The following is an 18,829-nucleotide window of genomic DNA, read 5'->3' as shown; positions in this document are numbered from 1 at the left end:
TCAACTTTTTAAAAAAGCCTCCACACCTCCAAAAATTGCCATATACATGAGACTAGGACACATCTACAAAATGAAGCTCTAGGGACCCAAAGAATCCAAATTTAGTTAATAGTGATATATGCACATTTACAGTATTCCTCAGAAACAACTTAAAAGGGACAGTGAAACAAGTTTAACATTTTTAAACTTAATTTACCTGTGTACATGAGAGAGGAGAGTGGATACCGCAAGCCAAGAGCATCCTCTGTAAAGGAATCAACAAAGTCCTCCAGCATATGAAGCCCAAAATCTTTGCCTCGATATTTCTTTCTTACAAACATTGTATCAAGAACTGGCAGTTGGTAGCTTTGGGTAAGAAATGAGGCACATATGCTTCCTGCAGTCATGAGAAAAGAAACCCAGTAATTTTTCAAATTAAAAGGCCATATATGTATATATGTTTGAAGAACATACATTAACAGTCTAAAAATAGTTATTTTTCTTACTTCAAGAGTGTTAAAGAAATGTATCAACTTCATAATATAAAATGCTTCCCAGCTGCTGTTACACATACTTCACAATGTATACATGTGATGATTATAGAACTATCTATGTATTTTGTCACAGGATCATCTAATAGAAGTCACTATTACCATTTTTTAAGTATATACTAGAATATGCATTGCTGTCTACAGACTTGCACAACTTTAAAACTCACCAACTATTATATTTTAAAACTAAAAAAGTGTATGTGATGATTGTATGTAGTGTAAAATGCGTGCAGTACCTCATTACAACTTCAGTACCTAAATAACCATCTATCCGTTTTTCTCTAGTGAGTAGTCTCATTTTTAATCTACTCCATGATGGCAAAGAAGGAAGTCAGTTTTCCAGATTTTTAAGGACCACAGAATAGGACTAAATGGAAACAGAGGCCCTTGGGCAGCTCAGCCAGTTAAGCATCTGCCTTCAGCTCAAGTAATGACAGGATCCTGGGATCCAGCCCCAAAGACCTGCTCTCTGCTCAGCAGGGGGTCATTTTCTCCCTCTTCCTCTGCCCACTCCCCAGCTCCTGCTTGCTCCCTCTTGCTTTTTTTCTCTACCTCAAATAAATAAATAAAAATTTTTAGAAACACTTTTCTAAGAAATGGAAACATTTCTTAGAAATGGCTAAGTCAACAATCTTTTTGCTGTACATGTATTTTTTTAAAATATCTTGAATACTTAAACAGAAGAAAGAACTTACAGTCACTAAATATGCCTCTTCTATTACACAGCTATGTTGATTTGTCTTTTTAAGAATGCTGATCTGTGTTCTGACCCTCTAACTAGATGTGTTAGCTCCTTTAACGCATTATAAGACAGTATACAAGTTGTGAGCATCACGATGGGGCATCCCATTCTCTATTAACTTTAGAAATAGTTCATAGTTAATCAGTCAATATTCTACTCTTTTTGTGCCTCAAGTAAAAAAACCTATTGTTCTTCGATTATTCAAATGATTTCAGATAATTCTAATAATGCAGTTCAAGGAAGACATAAAATTTCAGGTAACAAACATCTCACAAATTGACTTTTACCAATCATACCATTTGATGACTTGGTCAATATAACAAGATCTTTTTTAGCTGAACCGAATAATTTGGATTATTCATGACTAAATTGGAGAATTTCAGTAACTTTCTGCAAAAGTCTCCAAGACTATCAACTAATTTAAGCTTAGAATAGGTAATTCTCATTGCTTAGATCTTAAATGCTGACATTCAGCTAGGATATTTCTATGGTTTAAAAGGTCTTATAGAATGGCTATTCTACAATGTTAACAATGTTATATACTTGAGGGGCGCCTGGGTGGCTCAGTGGGTTAAAGCCTCTGCCTTCAGCTCAAGTCATGATCCCAGGGTCCTGGGATCAAGTCCCGCATCGGGCTCTCTGCTCAGCAGGGAGCCTGCTTCCCCCTCTCCTCTCTCTCTGCCTGCCTCTCTGCCTACTTGTGATCTCTGTCAAATAAATAAATAAAATCTTTAAAAAAAAAAAAGTTACATACTTGAAATTTACTAAGAAAGTAAATATTCAGTGTTATCTCTACCAAAAAAAAAAGAAAATGGTAACTGTGCAGCAGTCTCTTTTAATTAGCTTGATTCTAGTGAATATTTCACAATGTATACACATATATCAAATTATCAAGCCGTACACTTGAATTATGTATCATTTTAACTGTCAATTTTACTGAATAAAGCTGAAATATATAAACAAGTTACTTGTAAGAGTGTAACAGGTAGTCTCACCAACAAGCTACTATGACCATAATTAATTTTTAACACCTTGAAATTAGAGTTTTTTCATAGTAACTGCTAGTAGTGATTACAAAATCAAGAGACATTACTTTAGGGGCGCCTGGGTGGCTCAGTGGGTTAAGCCTCTGCCTTCGGCTCAGGTCCTGATCCCAGGCTCCTGGGATGGAGCCCTGAATCAGGCTCTCTGCTCAGCGGGGAGCCTGCTTCCCTTCTTCTCCTGCCTGCCTCTCTGCCTACTTGTGATCTGTCAAATAAATAAATAAAAAATCTTTAAAAAAAAAAAGAGGGGCGCCTAGGTGGTTCAGTGGGTTAAGCCTCTGCCTTTGGCTCAGGTCATGATCTCAGGGTCCTAGAATCGAGCCCCGCATTTGGCTTTCTGCCCAGCAGGGAGCCTGCTTCCCTTCCTCTCTCTCTGCCTGCCTCTCTGCCTACTTGTCATCTCTCTCTGTCAAATAAATAAATAAAATCTTTAAAAAAAAAAAAAAAAGAAGAGAGAGACATTACCTTATAAGCACTAGTAGTTCAAAAGACAAAGCAAAAATGAAAAGTGAAAGCACTATCTAGTTCTAATTCTCAATTCAGAGTCTGAGGATTTATGACTGTTTCCTATTGTACATGCTCCAGGTTCCTTACAAAAGTGTAATAATTACATGATGGAAATAATCCACAATTTGATTTTTTTTCCACACAAACATTTCTTCTACCAGAGAGGAGGTAAATTCCAGCATCTTGTATTGTTAAAATGGTAAATTTATGGAACTAGCAGTATTCACAAAGTTTCAAGTTTTTCTATATGTATTTGTCATGTATATATTCATTGCAAAATAAGATGCTGATTCTCTTCCTTTATTTAAAAACTTATACAGTTGACCCTTGAACAACTTGGGAGTTAGGAGCACTGACCTCCTGAGCAGCTGAAAATCCCCATATAACTTAACCCCCCAAAACTTAACTACTAACACCCTACTGTTGACTGGAAGCCTTACTGATAACAGTCAATTAACATATATTTTGTATGTTATATCTATCATATACTATATTCTCCCAATACAGTAGGCTAGAGAGAATAAAATGTTATTAAGAAAGTCCTAAGAGGGGCGCCTGGGTGGCTCATTTGGTTCAGCATCTGACTCTTGCTTTCAGCTCAGGCCATGATCTCAGGATCCTGGGATTGAGCCTTGTGTCAGCCTCCACACTCAGTGCAGAATCTGCTTGTCCCTCTTCCTCCTCCTCCGCTCCTCTCTCCGCTCATGCTCTCTCTCTCTAATAAATAAATGAAATCTTAAAAAAGTCCTAAGAGATAATACATTTGTAGTACTGTATTTATTGAAAAAAATCACATATAGTAGACCCATGGAGTTCAAACCTGTGTTGTTCAAGGGGCAACTGTACTTTAAGTGTTCTATCAGTACACAGAAATACCAAATAAAGAGCACAAAAACTTCCCATGTTACCATTCTTCAGACCCATCAACAGCTGTAGACAATAGCACAATTAACTAGTAAAGCAAAACCACAACCTAACTTAGATGAAGTTCTCATTAAATTAAATTTACTAACTGTAATTAAATTAAATTAAGCATTGCACATGGTATATTGAATACTTATTTATAATCCTCAAATTTTCCTCTTTGACCACCTTCTTCTATATATTCTCTCTGGGAAATCTCACCTACTCTCAAGGCTTGTTACCATGTATCCAAATGTCGATAATCACTAGTCTTTAATTTCCATAATGCATGAGACTTTTCCAAAATCAAGAATAGAAGAGCACACATAAATGTGAATGTAACAAAAATCACACAATTAGCTCAACAGAGAAAAAAACATTTGACAAAATCCAATACGTTTCATGATAAAAAATACTCAATGTCCTGGAGGTACTTAGGAAAAACTCACAGCTAACACCACACTTAATGGTAAAAGATTGCATGGTTCTTCCTAAGATCAGGAACAAAACATAACTGTTCATGCTCACTGCTTCTATTCAACACTATATTAGAGGTTCTAATTTGGCAAGAAAAGGAAATAAAGGCAGCCAGACTAGGGGCGCCTGGGTGGCTCAGTGGGTTAAGCCTCTGCCTTCGGCTCGGGTCATGATCTCAGGGTCTTGGGATGGAGTCCCGCATCGGGCTCTCTGCTCGGTAGGGAGCCTGCTTCCTCCTCTCTCTCTGCTTGCCTCTCTGCCTACTTGTGATCTCTGTCTGTCAAATAAATAAAATAAAATCTTTAAAAAAAAAAAAAAAAAGGCAGCCAGACTAAAAAAAAGAAGCAAAGCTACATTTATAGATGACATACTTTTGTATACAGAAAATCTTAAGGAACCCACTAAAAAATTACTAAAACTTAAAGGCAGTTCAGCAAGGTTGCAAGATCAATATACAAAAATCAACTGTATTTCTATACACCAGCAATGAACAATCTGAAAATGAAATTCAAGAAAACAATTCCAGGGGTACCTGAATGGCTCAATGGAGCATCTAACTCTTGATTTGGGCTCAAGTCACTGTCTCAGGGTCATGAGATCAAGCCCCGCTGCATCAGGTTCTACAGTCAGCACAGAGTCTGCTTAAGATCCTCTCTTTCCCTCTACCCCTTCCCCCATTCACGCACGCTCTCTCTCCCTAAAATGAAATCTTTCATTAAAAAAGGAAAACAGGGGCGCCTGGGTGGCTCAGTGGGTTAAAGCCTCTGCCTTCGGCTCGGGTCATGATCCCAAGGTCCTGGGATCGAGCCCCACGTCGGGCTCTCTGTTCAGCGGGGAGTCTGCTTCCCTTCCTCTCTCTCTGCCTGCCTCTCTGCCTACTTGTGATTTCTGTCAAATAAATAAATAAAATCTTTAAAAAAAAAAAAAAAGGAAAACAAGGAACGCCTGGGTGGCTCAGTGGATTAAGCCTCTGCCTTCAGCTCAGGTCATGATCTCAGGGTACTGGGACTGAGCCCCACATCAGGCTATCTGTTGAGCAGGGGGCCTGCTTCCCTCACCCCTCTGCCTGCCTGTCAACTTGTGATCTCTCTCTCTGTCAAATAAATAAATAAAATCTTTAAAAAAAAAGGAAAACAGGGGCGCCTGGGTGGCTCAGTGGGTTAAGCCTCTCCCTTCGGCTCAGGTCACGATCCCAGGGTCCTTGGATCGAGCCCCACATCAGGCTCTCTGCTTAGCAGAGAGCCTGCCTCTCCCTCTCTATCTGCCTGCCTCTCTGCCTACTTCTGCCTACTTGTGATTTCTTTGTCAAATAAATAAATAAATAAATAAAGAAGGAAAACAATTCCATTTATCACAGCATTAATAATAAAATTCTTACAACTTAACAAGATAGTATGAAACTTATATGCATACGAAAAACTACAAACATTGTTAACAGAAATAAAAGAACTTCTAAATAAATGGAAAGACATCCACATTCATGGATCAGAAGATTTAATACTATTAGACATTAATATATTCCCCAAATTAGGGACACCTGGGTGGCTCAGTTACTAAGCGTCTGTCTTCAGCTCAGGTCATGATTCCTGGAATCGAGCCCCACATCTGGGCTCCCTGCTCAATGAAAAGCCTGCTTCTCACTCTCCCACTCTTCCTGCTTGTGTTCCCTCTCCTGCTGTCACTCTGTCAAATAAATAAAATCTTTAATTAAAATTTTCTTTTTTTTTTAAGATTTTATTTATTTGACAGAGATTACAAGTGGGCAGAGAAGCAGACAGAGAGAGAGGAGGAAGCAGGCTCCCTGCTGAGCAGAGAGCCCATGCCATGCGGGGCTCGATCCCAGGACCCTGGGATCATGACCTGAGCTGAAGGCAGAGGCTTTTTTTTTTTTTTTTAAAGATTTTATTTATTTATTAGTCAGAGAGAGAGAGAGAGCGAGCGAGCGCACAGGCAGACAGAGTGGCAGGCAGAGGCAGAGGGTGAAGTGAAGCAGGCTCCCCGCCGAGCAAGGAGCCCAATGTGGGACTCGATCCCAGGATGCTGGGATCATGACCTGAGCCAAAGGCAGCTGCCCAACCGACTGAGCCACGCAGGCGTCCCTGATGGCAGAGGCTTTAACCCACTGAGCCACCCAGGCACCCCTAAAATCTTTAAAAAAAAAAAAAGATGTGTGTATGTGTGCGTGTGCATGTGTGTGTGTGTGGATATTTCCCAAATTGACTTAAAGATTCAAAATTCTCAACTAAATCTTCTTACAGAAACTGACAAGGTGATCCTAAAATTCATACACAAATGCACAAGACCGCAAAAAAGCCAAAACAATCGTAAAGAAAAACAAAGTTTAAGGACTCACATTTGCCATTTTAAAACTTATGAAGCTACAGTCATCAAAACATTATGGTACTGGCATACCATACTTCCATACATACTGGAACAGTTACAAAGATCAATGGAATACAACTGACGATCCAAAAACAAAACCTCTTATTTACGGCTAACTGATTTTTGACAGGGGTTCCAAGGCAATTCTACAGAAAAAGAATAGTCTTTTCACTGAATAGTTCTGAGACAACAAGACAGTCACCTAGGGGGGAAAAAAATGCTGGACTCCCTCACACCATATACAAAGATTAACTGTAAGTGGTTGTCAACCTAAGTATTAAGACCTAACACTATAAAACTCTTAGAAGAAAACACAGCAGTAAATCTTTATCACCTTGGATTAGACAAAGCTTTCTTAGATAAATACCAAAAGCAATAAAGAAAATAAATTGGATTTCATCAAAATTTAAAAATTCTGTGCTTCAAAGGACGCGATCAAGATAGTGAAAATACAACCTATAAAATGGGAGAAAATAGGGGTACGCCTAGGTGGCTCAATTAGTTAAACGTCTGCCTTCAGCTCAGGTCATGATCCCAGGTTCTGGGATCGAGCCCCACATCGGAGTCCCTGCTTAGTGGGGAGTCTGCTTCTTCCTCTCCCTCTGCTGCTCCCCCTGCCTGTGCTCTCTCTCTATCTCTCTCTCTCTCTCTGTCAAATAAATAAAATCCTAAAAATAGGGTGCCTGGGTGGCTCAGTCGTTAAGTGCCTGCCTTCTGCTCAGGTCATGATCCCAGGGTCCTGAGATCGAGGCCCACATGAGGCTCCATGCTCAGCAGGAATCCTGCTTTTCCCTCTCCCACTCCCCCTGCTTATGTTCCCTCTGTGTGTGTGTGTGTGTGTGTGTGTCTCTGTCAATTAAATAAATAAATCTTTAAAAAAAGATTTAAAAAATCTTTAAAAATAAATACATAAATAAAAATAAATAAAATAGGAGAAAGTATTTCCAAATTATATCTCCAAGAGACTTGTACCTAAAATATATAAAGAATGCTTATAACTCAATAATAAAAAGACAAAACGCAATTTTAAATATGTATTTCTCTCAAAACGATATACAAATGGCTGACAGGTAGATGAAAAAATGTTCAATGTCACCAATCAATGGAGATATGCAAATCAAAACAACAAAATATTACTTCACACCTATCAGGATGACTATTACTAAAAAAAAAAAAGATAACAAGTGTTCGTGAGGATATGGAAAACTGGAAACCTTGTACACTGTTGATGGGAATACAAAATGGTATAGCCACTATGGAAAACAGTATGCAAGTTCCTCAAAAAATCAAAAATAGAACTACCATATCATCTAGCAATCCCACTTTTGGATATTACCCAAGAACTGAAATCGGGTCTCACATATCAGCAATCCCCCGTTCACTGCAGCACTATTCACAATAGCCAAGATGTTATGACAACCTAAATATCCACTGATGGATGAATGAATAAAGACAACGTGGTACACACATACAACGGAATAATATTCAGTCATTTAAAAAATAAATCTTGCAATATGTGACAACGTGGATGAACCTTGAGGACATTATGCTAAGTTAAATAAGCCAGCCACAGAAGTACAAATACTGTACGACTCCAACTACATAAGGTATCTAAATTAGTCAAACTCAAAGAAGCAGAAAACAGAACCGTGTTCACCAAGGGCAAGGGAGATGGAAATCGGAAGTTGCCAATCAATAGGTTTAAAGCTTCATTAACGCAAGATTAGTAAATTCTATGTATCTGCTATATAACATTATTTCCATAGTTTGTCAACTGTTATTCTATATTGTATTCTACACTTAAAAATCTGTTAAGAGTAGACCTTATGGTGTGTTTTTTTTTCTTGAAGATTTTATTTATTTATTTGACAGAGAGAGATCACAAGTAGGCAGAGAGGCAGGCAGAGAGAGAGAGAGGAAGCAGGCTCCCTGCTGAGCAGAGAGCCCCATGCAGGGCTCGATCCCAGGACCCTGGGATCATGACCTGAGCCAAAGGCAGAGGCTTTAACCCACTGAGCCACCCAGGTGCCCCAATGTTAAGTGTTCTTAAACCAATAAAGTAAAAATTAATCTGTAACAGTGAATTTTATTTTATGATATGTGACTCTTAAAATAACTGAGGTGAGTGAGAACCTAGGCTAAAACAAACAAAAATGTATATACTGTAATGATCACATCTTATAAAATTCCAGAAAAACAAGCTATTCTATAATAACAGACTACAGAAAAGTGTTTGCTTGGGGATTCATAGTGGGAAGAGGAATGGTTATAGGAAGCAAGAGAAACTGTCGGGGATAATGGTTATTTTATTATCTTGATTGTGGTAATAGTTTCACAGCTGTAAACATATGCCAAAACACAACAAATTATAAATTTTAAATATGGGCAATTTTTTTTTATGTCAGTTATACCACAATAAAGGTATGGGGAGAAAAGTGGAGGAAAAAAAAAAAAGTCCAAATTAAAAATGGGCAGGGTCGCCTGGGTGGCTCAGTGGGTTAAAGCCTCTGCTTTCGGCTCAGGTCATGATCCCAGGGCCCTGGGATCGAGCCCTGCATCAGGCTGTCTGCTCAGCAGGGAGCCTGCTTCCTCCTCTCTCTGCCTGCCTCTCTGCCTACTTGTGATCTTTGTCTGTCGAATAAATAAATAAAATCTTTAAAAAAAAAAAAATGGGCAAAGGATCAAACAGACATTTTCCCAAAGAAGACATAACAGTGACCAACACACACATGAAAAGATGCTGGACATCCTTAGCCATTAAGGAAATACAACTGAAAATGTCAATGCCATGACACTTCAGACACAGAGCCTAAAATCAAAAAGATAAGTACAAACAAGTGTTGGTGAGGATGTGGAGAAAATGCAATCCTGGTACATTGCTGAAAGGAATGCAAAATGGTGCGGTCACTTTGGAAAACCATTTAGCAACTCCTCAAAAGACTAAACTTAGAGTTACCATATGACCCTGCAATTCCATTTTTGGTATATACCCAAGAGAAATAAAAAGACGTCCACACAAAAACCTGTACATAAATAAGTCACAGAAATATTATTTATAACGGCCAGAAAGCAGAAACAATTCAAAAGCCCAACAAATGAGGAAAGACAATATTGGTACATCCATACAACAGGGCATATTATTTGGCTATTAGAAAGGAATGAAGTGGTGATAACATGCTATAACATGGATGACATTTGGAAAGAGTATTCTAAGTCTAAGAAGCCGGACACAAAAAAACTACTGTGTCTGATTGTATTACTGTATAATCCCATTTATATGTCCAGAACAGACTAATCTACAGAGACAGAAATCTAGAGAGACAAGCTACTGGTTGCCCAAGACCAGTGCCAAGGGAGCTGAAAGTGACTGCCAGTGAGTACAGGGTTTCCTTTTGGGGTTGATGAAAGTGATCTAAAATTGATAATGATGACAGTTATACAATTTGGTGAATCCACTAAAAAAAAAAAAGGAATTGTATAATTTACATGGATGAATTGTATGGATTGTGAATGCTACCTCAATAAAACTTTTAAAAATTTAAAAAGAACAGAGGCATCTGGGTGGCTCAGTCGGTTAAGTAGCCAGCTCTTGGCTTCAGCTCAAGTCATGATCTCAGAGTAGTGAGATTACCCTGCATAGGGCTCCGTGCTAAATAGGGAGTCTGCTTGAGATTCTCTCTCTCCCTCTCTTTGCCTCTCCCCACACACATGCTCACTCTCTCAAAACGTTCTAAATCTTCAAAATATTTTTAAAAATTTAAAAAAAAGTAATTTATGTGTCATTCCAATAAACCATTTACAATCAGATTTCTCCCAGATACTCCCCAAATCTGATCTTCCCTTAGCTGACGAATTTTTCTGGAAATCTCATCACCCCCCACCCAGCTGCTTATAGCAAAAAGTCAAGAATTCATCCTTAACTCATTTCTTTCATATCCCATGTACAATCCATCAGAAATCCTACATCATTAGCTTCATAATCTATCTCAAATATGATGACTTCTACCTTATCTCCCTTGTCCAAGCCACCATCACCTCTTACCAGGGGAATAACCTCTTAACTAATTGAACTTAATTCCAGTATCCCCTCTCCCGGCTGTTCACACAACAGTGTTAGTTACCTGTTTTGAAGGCAAATCAGGTTGTGTTATGCCCATGTTCAAAACCCAATGAATTCTCACTACCCACAGAATAAATTCAAACTCTTTCCTTGGCCTATAAGACTATTCAGGATACAGCCCTGCCTTTCTCCATCCCTGTATCACACACTCCCTCTACTTTAGCCCCTGGCCCTCTTCCTATTTCTCAAACACCCTGAACTTCTGCCTCAGGGCTTCTCCATTTCAGTTCTTTGCCTCAAAACCTCTTCTCCTGGAACTTCATTTATCTCATCATCCCCTTCCTTCCTTCAGAGTTGGTTACCCCGACCTTTCTATTTAAAACAGTACGCACACACACACACACTCTCCCTTATCTACTTCAGTTTTCTTCATAGCATTGTCTACTTGCCTATTCACCACCAACTCCTCCTCTAGAATCTAAGTTCTATGAGGGGAGTCTACACAATTTTTATCACTATCTCTCAATTTCTCCCTCTTGCTCTTTCTCCTACTCACCTTCTTCCCCTTTTCTTTCCTTCCCCATCTATATAGCATCTTCCAAAACAGCTTTTGAAAGATGAATTTTCACAAAACCATTCAGGATCTATTCAAATTCAAGCACAGATATTCTACCACACTTGAATGACTTTCTCTCTTCATGAAATCACTATTTCCTCTTTGTCCACTGGGAGTATGTCTTCCCTCACCTTCATAAATACTGGTTTAATGCCTCACAAAGGCATCAGTAGGTGACTATCCACTAGACAAGTATTCTCATCACAGTCTTGATGCTTTATAAATCAGTTATAGCAACATCAGCTGTTGTAACAAACCAATATGGAAAGCTTAATATAAGACTCGGTTTTACTTAGGTAACAGTCCCACACAGGTGCTACTGCTACTGCAGAGTGGATGTCTTTCTGAGGCACCATCATCCAAGAACAGTCTGTTACCTATTGTGGCCCAACAAATCATCCCAGAATGTACCGGGTGAAAACAAAAATTTTCATTATTTATCACAACTTTCATATGTATATGGGAAACTGAAACAGCTAAAAGTCCAAACAGCTTTACTGCCATGAGATACAGTTTGTATCAGCTGCTGACTGGAAGCACAGCTTCAGTTCTCTTTAATGCAGCTGTTTGGGCTTCCTCACCACATGGCAGTCTTGAAGTAGTCATACTTCTTACATGGTGATTTAGTTTCTAACGGTAGCAAAATGCAAACACTCAGGCCTTCTTAAAGTTTAGCACAGTGTCACTTGTGCTGCCTTCTACTGGTAAACCATGTCACAGGGACAGCCCAGATTCGAGCAGAGGGCACATGCAACTATATAATGGAAACATGGTTCGCTGGGGCCCACCAAAGTGACAGAACTCAGGTTCCTTCTGTCTCATGGCTTCTCCACAGACCAGGTATTTACAATCCACTGCATTCAGCAGGTAGGAGGAAAAGTATGCATCTTAACCACTGTGATCCAACACCATACGTATCATTTCTCATTACCTTAGGAAGAACTAGTCACACAGCCCCACCAAGCTGTGAAAGTGAGAGAAAATATAATCCCTGACTGGGCAGCTACTAGCCAATGACTAGAATACAGAAGAGAAAGCACAAATCTCTGGTGAACAGTCAGCAGCCTCAGCTAACTTTCCCCTTTCTCTTATCTTCTGGTAGATTAACACTTCCTTTTTAACTGTCAGGGAATCAATGAGCACATCTCAGCAGACAGTACCTTTTGCTGGTAGACTCCCTCCATAGTTACATTTGGTTATCTCAGGCTGTTTCCAGTAACTTATATCCTCACACCAATATTTATGAACACTCACTTTATATAAGAGTTTTGACTAATCTCATCTACATTTCAAAGTTACACTGACTTCTGAGGCACCTGGCTGGTTCCGTTGGTGAAGCCTGCACTCTTGATCTTGGGAGTTGTGAGTTCAAGCCCCACGTTGGGTGTAGATTACTTAAAAATAAAATCACAGATAAATATATGAAATTACAGTGACTTTTGTCAAAATCCAAACCTCCCCCATGTGATCAAAGTTACACTTCTTACACTGTATCTCTACTTACTGTCCCTTAGGATCATTGAACTTCGCATGTCAAAACTGAACTCCAGTATTACCAAATCCACTCCTCCTCCTGTATTCCCAATCTTAACACCCTCCCACTTACGCACCCAAGCCAAAATCCCCAGGAGTCACCACTGGTTACTCTCCCTCCCTTTGGACATTCAGACATTAGAGTCAGGGCACTCTGTCCACCCAAAAATCTCCCTCAAATCTGTTTCCTTCTCTGTCCCTATTGCTACATTCCTAGTGTTGGTCCTTCTTTCACCTGGACTACTAAAATAGCTCCCAAATAACAGACTTCCCTGATTTCAGAACACAGTTTCCCTATCCAATCACGAAGCCCTACAAAAAATTATCTCACTGGGGCGCCTGGGTGGCTCAGTAGGTTAAGCATCTGCCTTTTGCTCAAGTTATGATCTCAGGGTCCGGGGACTGAACTCTGCGGTGGGCTCCCTGCTCAGCGGGGAGCCTGCTTCTCCCTTTCCCTCTGCCACTCCTCCTGCTTGTGCACTCTCTCTCTCTCTCAAATAAGTAAATGTTTAAAAAAAATTACTTCACTAAAATATTTAATTGTTATCTCTGCATAAAATTCACTGATAGCTTCTTTGCCAGTGAAATTCCAAACAAACTTCTTTATGGCATTTAAGACCCTTCATAAGAGGACCCTCTGGGACGCCTGGGTGGCTCAGTCGTTAAGCGTCTTCCTTCAGCTCAGGTCATGATCCCAGTGTTCTGGGATCAAGCCCCGCATCCGGCTCCGTGCTCCACAGGAAGCCTGCTTCTCCCTCTCCCACCCCCCCCCCCAACTTGTGTTCCCTTTCTCACTGTCTCTGTCAAATAAATAAATAAAATCTTAAAAAAAAATAAAATAAGAGGACCCTCCCTCTTTACCTCTGCCCACTCTATCGCTATCCTTTAGTCCTTTAGCTTATCCTAAAAGTCCTTTGGCTTACCTAAGGTGGCATCCCAACTATACCTTGAACTTTCATGACTCTGCCTTCTTTCATACATTTCTATTTCATTTATATGTTCACCAAGATTGTTCTTTCCCTTCCCCCTTCTCTGCCTACTGACATTCTCCTTCCCCTTCAAAGCCACTTTTAAATAGCACTTCCTCTAGGCAAAACTTACTGTTCCATTTTTCAATGAACTGTTATTGATACCTCAAATACAGCATTTATCAAACTGAATTATAAGTAGTTATTTAATGACTGCAATTTCCTGTTTCATCCACAAAATTTTTGGTGCTTTGAAGGCGCAGGAACGCAAGACCAGCTATCTTTGTGTCTACAGTGACAATGCAATCAGCCCTAAGAGATGCAATCACCCTCATAAGAGAATGCTTATCGGAAAGCAAGTGGCCCTTCAGGTTGCTAGAAATTCACCTGCAAACAAAGTAACCATTTCCAAATGACACATTTCAGGTAGCCAAACAGTTGCTGGGACTTTCCCATGTCTTTGCTCATTTCCTTCAAAAAAGGGTTACACCTAGACAGACTCAAGGCCCTACAATATAACCTCATTCTTCCAACACAAACTTCTACTATGTTTTGCCTTTAGCTGTACTACTAGTCTTTATCATTTTATATCAGTTTTGATATTCCTTTTTAAAAAACCTTTAAACAGAAGGGCTAGAGAGCTGAATTTCAGTGAACAGGACATGAGCGATTTGTCCAAAAGGAGGGAAGACCACAGACATAGCTCTGTTAAAAAGTCTAAAAATCACAAGGAAAGCTGACTAGCAAATGATGAGAGGGAAAAACACTTTCATTATGAGTTACTTCAAATGAGGATTACAAAAACCAAAAACATGTCTCTTAGCAGTGACTGTAAATCCCTTGTGACTCAACAATATGATTTACAGTACCTGTTTATCAGACTGTGCTTCCTTCGTATGGTTCTTTGATTGGGCTTTCACAAAATACAGGTTTTTGAATTGGATCAAGATGGTTCATACTTGAAGCCAGATAATAATGGACAATTCCAAAACAGCAGCTAATGGGTGTCCTCAATTTTGTTCCCTCCAGCTCGTCTATATTAAATGTGGTATCTGATTTACACAAATTTTCACCTTCTCTATTTCTTGACATAGGGCAAAGAGTTATAAAATTTCCACTGAATTAACAAAGGGGTTTCTTGCTTTTCAGCTGCATGTGATATTTCTCATTAGCAGTTCTGCAGTTAGCACAGCCCTTTTATCATTACAGATCCTGTGAGGACTTAAAAAGTTCAGCCAGTTTTGCGGTAGACACTGGTAAGATTCTGGATATAGTTCCACTTTTCTAAATATTCACTTTTAGTTTTTAACCAAAGTTTCATGTGTACATTGTTTAGAGCACAAGAGCCCTATTAGACTGCAAAGAAAAAAAGCAGTCCTGTGACTGCCTCCATGACCCACTTTTAACTTTTAAGAAACTATCTTACAAATTTCAGACTCATAAAAAAGTCGCAAAAATATACAGAGTCCCATATACCCTTCATCCAGCTTCCCTAATGTTAACATCTTACACAACCAAAATACTATTATCAAAACAGGAAAATGAATATTGACAAAGTACTACTGACTACAGACCTTATTCAAAATTCACCAATTTCGCCACTAACGCTTTTTTTCTGTTTCAGAATCCAATCAGGATTCCACACTTGATTTAGTTTAGTATCTTTTTAGTTCTGGTCTTTGATAATTACTCCACCTTCGTCTTTTCATGATTTTGACACTTTTAGAGATTACTAATCAGTTATTTTGTAGATAACCTTCAGTTTGGCTTTGTCTAATGTCCTCTCATTATAAAATTAAGGTTATGGGTTTTGGGCAAAAATACCAAAAATGATGTTACGCCCTTCTCAGTACATTATAGATCAGGAGTCCATGATACTGGTGCGTCTTATTCCTGATAGTATTAACTGTGATCTAGTAAACATGGTGTCTGTCATGATGCTCTATGTAAATACACTATTTTTCTCTTTTCAATTAACAAATAATATTAAAGATAAAAATTATTTTATCACTCTTCTAAATGCATCAAATGGACCCTAAAAACTATTATTAATTTGATGACCTTCATCATCCACTGAACAAACTATTCCTTTACTATTGAACTAACCTCTATAACACTCAAGAATTTTGTAATGTTCCGGGGCATCTGGGTGGCTCAGTGGGTTAAGCCTCTGCCTTAGGCTCAGGTCATGATCTCGGGGTACTGGGATGGAGCCCCGCATCAGGCTTTCTGCTCAGCAGGGAGCCTGCTCCCCCCGCCTCCACCTGCCTCTCTGCCTACTTGTTATCTTACTCTCTGTCAAGTAAATAAAATGTTTAAAAAAAAAAATTTGTATGTTTCTTTTTCTTGAACTTCTATTTCTATTGTACTTATTCTACAGAATGTTATCCTGATGTAATATATTTTTATACTTGGATTACATATTATCCAACTGTTCTTCACTGCAAAAGCATACCTGTACAAAAATATAAACATACATCTCCTATGAAACAAATGGAGCTCACTTTTTTTTTGGTTTATGATTCCATGAGTGAAAATTACTTAATACCAGAAGGAAACAAGGTTTAGCATTAATCCTATTCCATTTTTTTTAAAGATTTTATTTATTTATTTGACAGACAGAGATCACAAGTAGGCAGAGAGGTAGGCAGAGAGAGAGAGAGGAGGAAGCAGGCTCCCTGAAGAGCAGAGAGCCCGATGTGGGGCTCGATCCCAGAACCCTGAGATCATGACCTGAGCCGAAGGCAGAGGCTTTAACCCACTGGGCCACCCAGCCGCCCCCCTATTCCATTTTTTTATAGATCAAAGTGCTTAATAACCATAGAAGAGACCAGAAAACCTTTTGTTATGATGACATTATTCAATTCTGTGAGCTCCCTTAGAGTCAGGTGCCAGATTTCATACAACAATCTACTGTGAAGAACTATTTTTAATAATTTGACACCTACCTAACCCAAAAACATACAAACATCTCTAAGTCCCCCACAGTGATCTCTTTATTTCAGGCTAAAAAGAACTTATGTAGTTTCTTAAATTTAATTGTACTGTAATGGGATTTGACACCACAGTCTCCTTTTATACATCAAAACTCTTTTTTACATCCCAATGATGATCCCAATATAATGATTTGCTATTCAATTTAAAAATCATAAATAGTAAGTTATACCATAAGGCTCTCATTCATTGCCAAATCTGTTTAATAAAGATTTAATCTTTTTGTTACTGGTACAGTTTTTTTTCCCCTGAAACATATATTAGGAATACTTCTACCACAAAATGTTTTAGTATTTGTTTTGGACAGTTTTTTCAAAATATTGTACATCTGGGTTTCCTTTAAAAAAATGCTTCTAGACTGAATTAAATGGTTATTAATTCAAAGGCTAGTATAAGGACACCTAATTCTACTGTTACCTGATAGATGACAGCCAGAGCTTAAAGTGGGAAAGAACTAAAATAAGCAGTAAGAAGGTAATGCAATTAGTAGAGAAGTATGGAAGGGGCTAAAAGTGGTAGACAAGTAGCACTTGGAAACTCAAGGATATAAAATTTAGTTAACTACCACAACAAGCAAAAATAGAGGGCAGGTCACAGAGGAAAGGAGTCCTAAAAGCACATGACAGAAAGAGAAGCACATTCTTGGATCAAGTACTGATCAGAAATACTGAAAGAGGAATGTTATGCCCTCTAACTGTGTACCTTTAAGCTCTAAATAAGTATAGACTAGTACGTGCTCTGAACATTTATGAGCTAGTTTCAGTAAGAACTCCCCTGGAGCCAGTATGAGAAGTGGGGGGGGGGGGGGGGGGAGGAATCCTCCAATTACCTTAGGAATTACCTTGGATAAAATTAAGCATAATGCAATTAAAACATATCTCAACCCCAAACTAATTAAAACATTTTTAAAAAACTGATGCCTTCTATGCAATGCTTCCATTTAACCAATATTATTTTCCTGCCACTGTATAATGATCTTTCTGAAGTTACATAAATTGATTCTACTTCAAATTTATACAAGAATAAATGAGAGGAGAACCTAAGTATTTATTAAAACAGCAAATCAGCTGGAGTACCTGGGCGCTCAGTTGTCTGAGCATTCAGCTCTTGATTTCCGCTGAGGTCACAATCATAGGGTTGTGAATGGAGCCACCAAGTCAGGCTCCGTACTCATCAGGGAGTCTCTGCTTGAGATTCTCTCTCTCCTTCTCCCTCTCCCCCTGCCCCCAGGTGTGCGCATTCTCTCTCCCTCTACACTAAATAAATGAATCTTGAAAAAAAATAAAACAGCAAACCAGTTTAAAGTATACAGATCTCAGTTTTTTTATTTTTGAGAAAAAGTGACCTTCTTCTCACCAACTACATGCACTAATTCTTATCTTTTTTTTTTTAACTAATTCTTAAGTGTGTACTAATGATGTGATTAAGGCATCAGTCACAACTGTTCTGTATACCAACAGTGAATTCAGTATCATCTTTAGACTTGATCTGACCAAAAGGGCTAAATGTGGAAGGTGTGAAATGTGAGAAAGGCTGAAAATAATGTGAGTGTTCTCTACGAAAGGTCTTCTGGTCAAGGTACAGAAAAGGCCAACTTTGTTTTGTGGTGGTCATAAGGTATAGGGTATATGTGTACATGGATCAAAGCAAGTTAAATCTTTCTGGCTCCAGTATCTCTAGGGAGCAGAAATGGCAGGAAAATAGGTAAAGCAGAATGAAGCTCCACCCATCTTTTAGGAATAGGGTATAGTTGGGTCTTAGGATCAAAAATCCAAACATTATAGATTAACAGTTTCAAAGCTATTTGAATTCTCTAAATATATTATTTTGTTTTTCATGGTAATCAGCAAAGCTGCCCTTAATAAACTAGGCTGAATCACCTATGTGAGGGAGACAAAGGCTACGCATTCGATCCATGGGTAGACAACTATTTTATTTTATTTTATTTTTTTAAAGAGAATTTTTTTTTAAGATTTTTATTTATCTATTTGACAGACAGAGATCACAAGTAGGCAGAGAGGCAGGCAGACAGAGAGAGGAGGAAGTAGGCTCCCCGCTGAGCAGAGAGCCAGAC

General features: G+C 38.8%; 1 protein-coding gene across 2 annotated transcripts in view; it reads right to left on the bottom strand.

Moving 5' to 3' along the window:
• Window positions 1-18,829, bottom strand: part of FAM169A (family with sequence similarity 169 member A) — a gene marked incomplete at its 5' end in the record, with an annotated part of 48,260 nt that overhangs the window by 24,457 nt on the left and 4,974 nt on the right. For both annotated transcript variants that reach the window (XM_080804814.1, XM_080804813.1), the window contains one exon: window positions 197-376. In XM_080804814.1, coding sequence (XP_080660940.1) covers window positions 197-376 — 180 coding nt within the window. The remainder of the gene's footprint in view (window positions 1-196; window positions 377-18,829) is intronic.

The sequence above is a fragment of the Martes martes genome, assembly GCF_963455335.1.
Source record: "Martes martes genome assembly, chromosome: 5".
Lineage (NCBI taxonomy): Eukaryota > Metazoa > Chordata > Mammalia > Carnivora > Mustelidae > Martes > Martes martes.
The sequence above is the reverse complement of the archived record's forward strand: the minus strand, read 5'-3'. Positions and strand labels throughout refer to the sequence as shown.